General features: G+C 36.6%; 1 protein-coding gene across 2 annotated transcripts in view; it reads right to left on the bottom strand.

Moving 5' to 3' along the window:
• LOC135219769 (uncharacterized) overlaps positions 1-3,491 on the bottom strand; it is a 35,655-nt gene extending 32,164 nt beyond the window's left edge. For both annotated transcript variants that reach the window (XM_064256820.1, XM_064256822.1), the window contains exon 1: positions 2,683-3,491. In XM_064256820.1, the coding sequence (XP_064112890.1) occupies positions 2,683-3,461 (779 nt within the window). In that variant the 5' untranslated portion in view covers positions 3,462-3,491. The remainder of the gene's footprint in view (positions 1-2,682) is intronic.
• Between the last annotated feature and the right edge of the window lie 7,778 nt (positions 3,492-11,269).

Here is an 11,269-nt window from a genome sequence, read left to right on the forward strand (position 1 = left end):
AAAATCTCACAGCATTTTAAGGTTGTCACAGAATGCCTCTTACATTATGATTTTCAATTTATGGTTCTTAACGTTTTCCTCACCAAATGAGCATCGGAACACCTATCAGTGGCGACTGACTGAATCACGTTTGTTTACAAAAATCATACGATTTCCTTGGGCCGGTTTCTGGATTTTTGGTTGAGCTCATATGCAACATTTACTCAAAATTTTCTGTTGAAATCCGATTATTTCGAGTTTTAATATGATCGAGGTCCGGGTCTCTACTGTGTTGATTCTGGAACATTCTCAAAGGTTGTCTAACATCTCTACGTCATTTTTACTACCTCCATTTGCACAGCACAGGGTCTTTCTAAGATGCTGATGGGGAACGACGGTAGATGCAGGAGATGTCACTGATGGAGGAAGACTTGGGGAAGATGGAATCACAGACGGGAGAGGGGAAGGGCTTGTTGTTTCCATGGAAGAATTATTACCTTTTATATGCCAATTCTTCTTGTATAAAGGCCCACGGGGGTGCCTGTCATCTCTTACAATCAATACAATAGCCATAATACCAGAGATGGGACTCACAACACTAGTGAGACATAGAAATCAAGGCACAGACAAAGGTGGTTGTCCATGTGGTTTGCAAACCATAAATGAATAAATCACACTAATGATCTCCAGCCCATAAATCTCACAGTTTCTATAAATTCTTCATTCACTTGGCTACCAGAGGTACAAGCAAAAAAGATTGACTGTATGCAGCAGTGAATACAGGAATATGCACACACAAAAATTTTGGCAATGAAAACATAAGACAGTCAACTAACAACCGGGCACTCTGACAGTTGAGAACACAGTAGATGAGGTAGGCCAAATTAGTGATTACAGTAACTACTTGTACACATTTACGTAATTTGATACAGTTCAAACAAAGTTTAAAGTGTAAGTAATTATGTAATGTTCAGTAGGCAGTCCCCGGTTATTGGTGGACTCGATTAATGGTTTATGGTGCCATAATGCGACGAGTTGCGGTTATCGGTACGAGGTGCCAATAATAGAGTTAGGGTACCATACCAAACATAAAAGAGGCGCCATTAAATATCAGCGCCATAAATCCCCAAGTTTCAGTTAATGGTGGTTTTCGCTTATCAGCACCCCGCCAAGAATGGAACCCCTGCCGACAACCAGAGACTGCCTCTATAATTTCTAATTTTATTAAAAATTATAAAATTGTGGGATGACTTACTTAGAGCAAGGTATAAATTGAAAAGGTTTTAAAAGTTTTGGGTCACATGCTTTGGGGCACCTATGTATCAGGAAGGGGATAGTATGCCCACAAACTTGTTTTGTGGAGTGAGTAACGGGAATCAGGGTAGGTGACTTGATTGTTCTGAATTTTGTATCATTTGGCAATTTTCTCAAAGAGCTGTCAACTGATTACACATCTACCATAAATATGATAATTTGGAACATGAATATCTTCTTGTCTGCCTTATCAGCTGAATTTGCAGTGTGTTGTTTTTCAACTGTCAATGAAGGATCATAATCCAATAATTTAGCCAAACCTGACTCTGACTATCCAGACATCAAACAAATTAGACCTTTTGTTATTATGAATGCAGGAAATTTACCCATATAGCTTTGGCTCTTTCAAAGTCAAATTAACTGTTTTAAAGATGCTGGTATCTGTTAACTAGATGGAGAAATCCTTTTTTTTTTATCATTTTTGTTTCTCAACTCATACTGCACTGACTATTGCCAAATGGAATAAAACTTTGTTATTAAATTATTGGTGAAAAATGGAACAAAACAAATAAGTTTGAAGGCTTAGTCCAAGGGAAACAGAAGGAAAGTAAAAGAAAAGCAATGCAGCCATGGCTTGAAGATACACTGCAAAAACTGTTAGCTACGTATCCACTCACCAATACAATACAGTCATCAAAATAATTTTATCCAAATGAAAAAATTAAGAAATGAGACAAAGAAAAGAGAGCAGCTAACATGTAACTAAATCAATACAAGAGCCAAGCATCTAATGATATCAGACCTATGATTGTTTCACAGTATCTTTCATTTTGTTACCGACACATCACTTTGACATGCCTGCTGTACATATTAAAGAATTCAGAATGGAAGGTTTGTACATGTGGTGACATATCTGCAGTACGTCAGTGGTCTGTTTACAAAATATTTTGGTTTGATATACTACAATATCAATACTGACTAAACTAACAATATTTTTATTTTCCCCTACTCACTCAAACAAAAATCTAGGTTATATAAATAAATATATACTATATGAAATTAGGATAATGAGTATCACTTCTTGAGCCTCCAACACATACACAGGAAGAATATAAAAAATTAGAATATTACATAGCAAATCATATATCTTTGGGAGTCTTTATCTTAATCTTAATATTTTTCTTAAAATATTAAGATTAATCCATAAGCTGTGTCAAGATACTGACAGTGTTATGAAGAAAGATGGGAGAATTTTAGTATATCTCACAAGTAACTGAGAAAAGGGAATAGTACGAACAGCATTTTTCTAATTAAATCCTGTTGCTGTTATAATCCACTAAAGAATATAGTCCCTGGCTTAAGACTCAGGATATTACTGAATATTTCACATCAAACTAGAGCTATTTAAAAGTTACAAAAAGTAGTATAATAAAAAACAAACATCCTTACCTGGGATAAAATGATGCATTGAAGTTAATTACATGATCTCTCTGTTCTTCCCTTACACTTTTGTTATTAATTGTATTCAAACAGCATTTATGGGGTCCTGAAGGTATGCATACTTCTTGACACAGGCACAAAATATCATTTCCAAGTCCATTTTCTTTAAGTTTATTATTATTTTGTATGAAACTATTTCTACAGTTATTTGTTGTTCCACTTCCCCAACAAGGACCCTTTGAGTGAGAACAAAGTTTTGATTTACTGAAATATGTAGATACATCGCTGATTTCAGAATTTTCTTGAATATAATTCGGATGAGGGCTGAGCAACTCACTGTTGTGGGGTAATGAGTTTCTGTTACCTTGAAGTAACAATATGTTGGAAAATAAAAACTCTGAATGGACACAATTTCTGCTATTATGAAATATTGCACGATTAAATAATTTCAAGCTTTTATTACTACATTCTCTGGGGCTAAATGAGTAACTATTAGATTTTCTAATTGAGAGCACATGATACAAAGGATCAGTAGGTGGACCTGAAGATATGTTGGGTGGGTTACAATCATAATCTCCACGAATAGATTGACTGTGTTCAAGATATCTGTGCACTGACTGACTAGCATTATTGTTCACTTTTTTATTTCTCAGACTAGACTGTGTCATAACAGGGCAATAGGGAGAATCGGTATCATTTGGCATCTGACCACATTGCAAAGGGGAACTCGATTCTGAAGCTGGGAAATGTTTTGCAAATCTTCTGCTCCAATCCCCTCTGACACGCATCAGTATAGTAAATGTATCTGCATATTCCGAAGGTGGCTGTGGAGAAAATATAAAAATAAGAAATTAAAGCTGCAGGAGTAACTAAACTTTTCTTTGTCACAGAGAATTAACATGAAACAGAACTATTCATCACCTGCAACTACTCAAAGAGTTGATTCATGGTTATATCACTTGATTCTACTGTGAAATATGATTTTTCTTCTCATACATGCAATCAAAACTAAATTAAATATAAGAATGCAATATTTGAGAATAAGAAATTTTTTTTTATTTCATTTTAACATTTAGCTGAAATAAGCATTACACTTTGGAACAAAGTGACGATCATATGTGCAATTTACATAGAAAAGACCTCAGCCCAATATGAGTAAAATTCTGCCATCTTTCACTTCTTCCCATAAGAAAGAGGCTTTGCTCCACAACAAGGACATCTGTGTTTAATCAGATGGGTGGAATGGGGGAGTTCAGAAAAGACAATGGATTTTAATTTTTAAAAAATTGGTTTAAATGGTGGAATACTAACAAAATAGGCAGTTTTAAGTGTTTTTATATGGTTCCAACTATTCAAGGGTTCTAACTATTTGTCGGGGGGTCTGATAAGCATCCCTGCATCCATACCAAGAGCCCAGTAAAAAAATTCTGGGGAAACAATTTTAAAATTTCTTATCTCTTTTTGAAGACAATCATGGAATTACATACACGGCAGTATTAACGGTACCATTGTTTTATAATTTTGTGATTTTACTCTAGTATATAAGTTGTCACTTCCTTCTGCGGTCCTTTGTACTACAAAGATCCTCTCTAGAAGGGTTCCAATCACTTGGTCCCTGAACAAGGGATCAGTCAGCCCTTCAATTCAGTAGGCCTGATACAACAATAACTCACAAGCTACAGTATGTGTTCTCCTTGATTGCATTAGCATCAGGTGCGCTATCAGCAAACTGGGCTCTCTTAGACAAGGACAATACATCATGCAAGAGGCTGACACATTATGCCCAGTTCAAGCACCTGAGGTTTTACCTAGAGGTCATGGCAGACATCCCAAAAGGTCCATTTTTTCCTACACTCTAGCAACACTTGCTACGAGCTCGAACAAGTTCGACTACACTGTGTATCAGTAGGTGGCATAGATAGTCTTGACCCATAAGCGCTACAGCAGCAAACCATGGGTCTTCCTAACAGGCAAGTATGCTAACTATCGCTGGGGAAGGTTTGACAATACTGCAACCATACCCAGCATGCATCGGTAAATCACCACAGAAATTCACCCTAAAAAACTTGAGTCTGAACTTAGTTTCTTGTTCTTTGCTTCCAAACCTAAAGGTATTTGGAATAAAGAATGGGGCCTTGAAACCAGTGGCTTGACCCTGGACCAAAAATGTTTTCAGTTTGTTGGGATTAAAATTCAAGAGCTTTTCGTCACCTGTCAATTTCTTTGTAAAGCTCCTTAAGAATGAGACAGCAACTATGCTATAAAAAAACAGGTTTTGACGTAGGAAAAACTATTTTTGGTGGACGCTGTTTATTCCTCAAAAACATCCAACTTCCTTGACAAAAAGACAGGGGATTTGGGTAAGGGATCATCTTGCATTGACCAACATAAAGGAATGGCTTCTTGGTCAGATTTCAGTCATATACATTCTCCGGATTCGCAGATTTCTCTCTGGACCATATCTACCCATTATTTGCGGGGGATTCACCTATTCGCGGGCTTTTCTGGTGAAAATCATCACTAATTAGTGTATTTTGATGGTAATCTCATGACTAAATGCATTTTTATGGTACAAAAATGATTTACTAATTTTCAAATATTAATACTGATTAATACTGTATGAGTAAGATTAATAAGATTAAATGATATCACATAATAAAATTAATTTCTCTCTCTCTCTCTCTCTCTCTCTCTCTCTCTCTCTCTCTCTCTCTCTCTCTCTCTCTCTCTCTTACAGAAATGTATAGATTTTTTTGTATGATAAATAATTGATTTACTATTTTAAAATATTAATATCAATGTATACAGCAATAATATCAATTCATTAAAGAAAATACTAAAGTGAATTAGTAAGATTTTAGTATATAAATTTGAAAAATTATGTAACAATGAAGGAAATCCCAGTCTTCTCTCTCAAACTCCAGGTACTAAAGCTGTCAGATATGTCAAGTAATGGGACGTAGGGGGAGAAGCTGTTGTGCTGTTGCCACCAAATGTTCATGCAATTTCTCTCTCTCTCTCTCTCTCTTCTCTCTCTCGCTCTCTCCATCTCTCTCTCTCTCTCTCTCTATCTCTCTCTCTCTCTCATTTACAGAGACTCAGGAAATTTTTATAGTACCATGTACCTATTTTGTTTTTTAACTTTAAAATATTTAAATAATAATAATAATAAATAATAATAATAATAGAATAATAATAATAATTAATAATAATAACAATAATAATAATAATAACCACCCAGAAATTCCTGAAGCCGAACCAAGTAAGAGAGTCTGGGAAAACATATGGAGCAATCCGGTATCACACAACAAACATGCAACATGGCTCCAGGAAGTCAAGGAAGAAGAAACAGGGAGAATAAAACAAAGATTCACAGAGATCACAACAGACACAGTCAGACACCAACTAAAGAAAATGCCAAACTGGAAAGCCCCAGGTCCGATGAAGTCCTGGATACTGGCTCAAAAACTTCAAGCCCTACACCCACGAATAGCAGAACAACTCCAGCATTGTATCTCAAATCACCATGCACCCAAATGAATGACCACAGGAAGAACATCCTTAGTACAAAAAGACAAGAATAAGGGAAATATAGCCAGTAACTACAGGCCTATCACCTGCCTACCATAATGTGGAAGTTACTAACAGGTATCATCGTGAAGGCTATACAACTACCTAGAGGAGACAAACACCATCCCCCAACAACAGAAAGGCTGCAAAAGGAAGTGTAGGGGCACAAAAGACCAGCTCCTGATAGACAAAATGGTAATGAAGAACAGTAGAGAAAACCAACATAAGCATGGCATGGATAGACTATAAGAAAGCCTTCGACTGATACCACACACATGGCTAATAGAATGCCTGAAAATATATGGGGCAGAGGAAAACACCATCAGCTTCCTCAAAATACAATGCGCAACTGGAATACAATACTTACAAGCTCTGGAATAAGACTAGCAGAGGTTAATATCAGGAGAGGGATCTTCCAGGGCGACTCACTGTCCCCACTACTCTTCGTAATAGCCATGATTCCCATGACAAAAGTACTACAGAAGATGGATGCCAGGTACCAACTCAAGAAAAGAGGCAACAGAATCAACCATCTGATGTTCATGGACGACATCAAGCTGTATTCTAAGAGCATCAAGGAAATAGATACCCTAATCCAGACTGTAAGGATTGTATCTGGGGACATCAGGATGGAGTTTGGAATAGAAAAATGCGCCTTAGTCAACATACAAAAAGGCAAAGTAACGAGAATGAAGGGATAAAGCTAACTGATGGGAGCAACATCAAACACATAGATGAGACAGGATACAAATACCTGGGAATAATGGAAGGAGGGGATATAAAACACCAAGAGATGAAGGACACGATCAGGAAAGAATATATGCAGAGACTCAAGGCGATACTCAAGTCAAAACTCAACGCCGGAAATATGATAAAAGCCATAAACACATGGGCAGTGCCAGTGATCAGATACAGCGCAGGAATAGTGGAATGGACGAAGGCAGAACTCCACAGCATAGATCAGAAAACCAGGAAACATATGACAATACACAAAGTACTACACCCAAGAGCAAATACGGACAGACTATACATAACACGAAAGGAAGGAGGGAGAGGACTACTAAGTACATATAGAGGACTGCGTCAACATCGAAAACAGAGCACTGGGGCAATATCTGAAAACCAGTGAAGACGAGTGGCTAAAGAGTGCATGGGAAGAAGGACTTATAAAAGTAGACGAAGACCCAGAAATATACAGAGACAGGAGAATGACAGACAGAACAGAGGACTGGCACAACAAACCAATGCACGGACAATACATGAGACAGACTAAAGAACTAGCCAGCAATGACACATGGCAATGGCCACAGAGGGGAGAGCTAAAGAAGGAAACTGAAGGAATGATAACAGCGGCACAAGATCAGGCCCTAAGAACCAGATATGTTCAAAGAACGATAGACGGAAATAGCATCTCTCCCATATGTAGGAAGTGCAATACAAAAAATGAAACCATAAACCACATAGCAAGCGAATGCCCAGCACTTGCACAGAACCAGTACAAAAAGAGGCATGATTCAGTGGCAAAAGCCCTCCACTGGAGCTTGTGCAAGAAACATCAGCTACCTTGCAGTAATAAGTGGTACGAGCACCAACCTGAGGGAGTGATAGAAAACGATCAGGCAAAGATCCTCTGGGACTATGGTATCAGAATGGATAGGGTGATACGTGCAAACAGACCAGACGTGACGTCGATTGACAAAGTCAAGAAGAAAGTATCACTCGTTGATGTCGCAATACCATGGGACAACAGAGTTGAAGAGAAAGAGAGGAAAAAAATGTTTAAGTATCAAGATCTGAAAATAGAAATAAGAAGGATATGTGATATGCCAGTGGAAATCGTACCAATAATCATAGGAGCACTAGGCACGATCCCAAGATCCCTGAAAAGGAATCTAGAAAAAACTAGAGGCTGAAGTAGCTCCAGGACTCATGCAGAAGATGTGGATCCTAGAAACGGCACACATAGTAAGAAAAGTGATGGACTCCTAAGGAGGCAGGATGCAACCCGGAACCCCACACTATAAATACCACCCAGTCGAATTGGAGGACTGTGAAAAAAAAAAAAAAAAATAAATAAATAAATAATAATAATAATAATAATAATAATAATAATAATATTAATATAACTGTAATTACAAAATTCATATTATGTGATAGTATTTTAAAGAAATACAATAATCTATCCATTTCACTCTTTTAATTAAGGATAACTCCTCTCTCTCTCTCTCTCTCTCTCTCTCTCTCTCTCTCTCTCTCTCCTTTTGCCACACAGGATATGTTAGTCAAGTGGTAACTCCCTCCCTCTGTTTCGCTGGAAGCTATATAAGTATTTTTTGAGAGAACAGAGAGATAAAACACACACTCTCTCTCTCTTTACTGAGATGAAAGAATTTTTATGGCACTAGTATGTAAAATGTTTTATTGATATCTGTTTAATAATAATAATAATAATAATAATAATAATAAAAATAATAATAATAATAATAATAATAATAATAATAAACAATAATAAAACAGTAATTACAAAATTCGTATGTGGTAGTATTTTAAAGAGATAAAAATTACCTTTCCATTTCACTTACGTAAGGATAACTCCTCTCTCTTACTGTGATAAGAGAATTTTTATGGTAGTCCATGTGTTTATTAATATTTTCAAATAATAATAATAATAATAATAATAATAATAATAATAATATAATAATAACTAATTTCAAATGAAAATTCTTCCCTTTGTCTTTTTCTGTATCTCTCTCTCTTTTCTCTCTCTCTCTCTCTCTCTCTCTTACTGATTGGAGATCCTTTATATGGTACACGTGTGCATTAAGTTTATTATTAATATTTTCCAATAATATATATATGTATATTAATAATACTATAAAAGGGATTTTGACGTAGGAAAAATCTATTTCTGGGCGAGGAAGCCGTGTTCATATGTGAGCATTTTAAATACAATAATCTTTCCATTTCACTCTTTTAAATAGTGTAAGGACAATCTCTCCTCCTCTATTCTCTATCTCCTCTCCTCTCTCCCTCTCTCCACCTCTCTCTCTCGCTCCTCTCCTCCTCCTCTTCTCTCTCTCTCTCTCTCTTGGCTGCAAGTGTTAGAAGTACATATGTATGTACGTATATATACCTTTAAGAGTACTAATGTTTAGGATTACTTTGAAATTATATTGATACAGTCTCTAGATTAATGCATTAATATGATAATAATTTAAGGTAAATTTGATGTAGGATGTTACAATTTAGGTTTACATTTCGGGTGTCTGTTCTTCCTTCTTTTTCCTTCTCTCTCTCTCTCTCTCTCTCTCTCTCTCTCTTCTCTCTCTCTCTCTCTCGTCTCTCTCTCTCTCAGCAAAAGAATTTATATACAGACAAACATAATTGTTCAGTCCTCTCTTTCTCCCTTCTCTGGAATAGATATATGTATTTATGGGAGGGGAAATAAGTGTTGCCTATAGAAGTTCCTTTCAATCTATTGATATCGTAAGGGTTATTCTCTCTCTCTCTCTCTTATTTTCTCATCTCCTCTCTCTCCTCTCTCTATCTCCTCACTCCTCTCCTCTCTCTCCCTATCTCTCTCTCTCGTCTCTCTCTCTCTCTCTCTCTCTCTCTCTGTTATTGGCTGTTTAGTATATTTCTAATGGTAAAATGTTTAAGATGAGAAATTTTGAAATGATTAATAATACCAACCTCATGGTATATTTGATGTAAGATGATACTTTAAGTATATATTTGGTATCTAAACTTTCAAGACAGGCAGATATGGGGATTTTCAGAGGGGAGTTCTAACTATTCGTGGGTTTGCGTTATTTGCGGGGGTCCCTGGTACACATCCCCAGCGAATAAGGGGGAACACTGTATAAACAATATGACGGAACTTATGCACACAAACACTTCTTCTTCTTTCGGTTTTGACAAAGGTAAACTGAGTATCGGTGTTTACTGAGAATAACAGAAAGTGCCCTCTTATCCTGAGTCCATTTATACTCTATCATGTGTTATAATATTTATCATTACAACACAATATCCCACCACAGGACCATTTACGAGAATTCTTTGACATTAGTCTGGTCACATGGAGCTCTGGATAGGCCAAGGAAAGGGTAATCCTTGAGGATTCAACAGTGACCACCAGAAACAGATTTTTCCTACGTCAAAACCTGTTTAGCATTGTTATTGTTTAACTTCATTAAACTTAATATTATTTGAAAATTAGTACTGTAAATTATTATTTTATCCTAAAATGTAGTAGTACCCTTAAAGATATATATACATATACTTGCAACACTTCCAGGCAAAACAACGGGAGAGCGTTACCACTATGCTATGACACATGTATTTTATGGAGAGAGAGAGAGAGAGAGAGAGAGAGAGAGAGAGAGAGAGAGAGAGAGAGAGAGAGAGTTATCCTTATTTAGGAAGAGTGAAATGGAAAGATTATTGTATTTCTTTAAAATATTATCATATATGAATGTTTAAATTACAGTTATATTATTATTATGTATTATTACAGGTAGTCCCATGTTATCAGCGGACTCAATGACGATCCGGTTTTACGGCGCTTGTTTTTCGTCATACAGTCAGCAATTTATGGTGCCATGACAGTCAGAGTTTCGGTTATTGGCGCCATAAAGATGCCCAATAATAGCGTTATGGCGCCATAACATACCTAACAGAGGCGCCATTAACTGGTTATTGGTGCCATTAAACGAAACTCGGTGCAATAAGCGCCATAAATTCCTGAATTTCGGTTATTGGCGGTTTTTGCTTATCAGCACCACCCAACCAAGAACAGAACCCAGCCGATAATTGGAGACTGCCTGTATTTGAAAATATTAATAAACATATCATACGTAAATGTACCATAAAAATTCTCTCATCTCAGTGAGAGAGAGAGAGAGAGAGAGAGAGAGAGAGAGAGAGAGAGAGAGAGAGAGAGAGAGAGAGAGAGAGAGAGAATTACATGAATGTTAGTCAGCAACACAACATGCTCGCTCCCCCTCCAGTCACATTACTTGTCATA

This window comes from Macrobrachium nipponense, chromosome 1 (assembly GCF_015104395.2).
Source record: "Macrobrachium nipponense isolate FS-2020 chromosome 1, ASM1510439v2, whole genome shotgun sequence".
NCBI lineage: Eukaryota > Metazoa > Arthropoda > Malacostraca > Decapoda > Palaemonidae > Macrobrachium > Macrobrachium nipponense.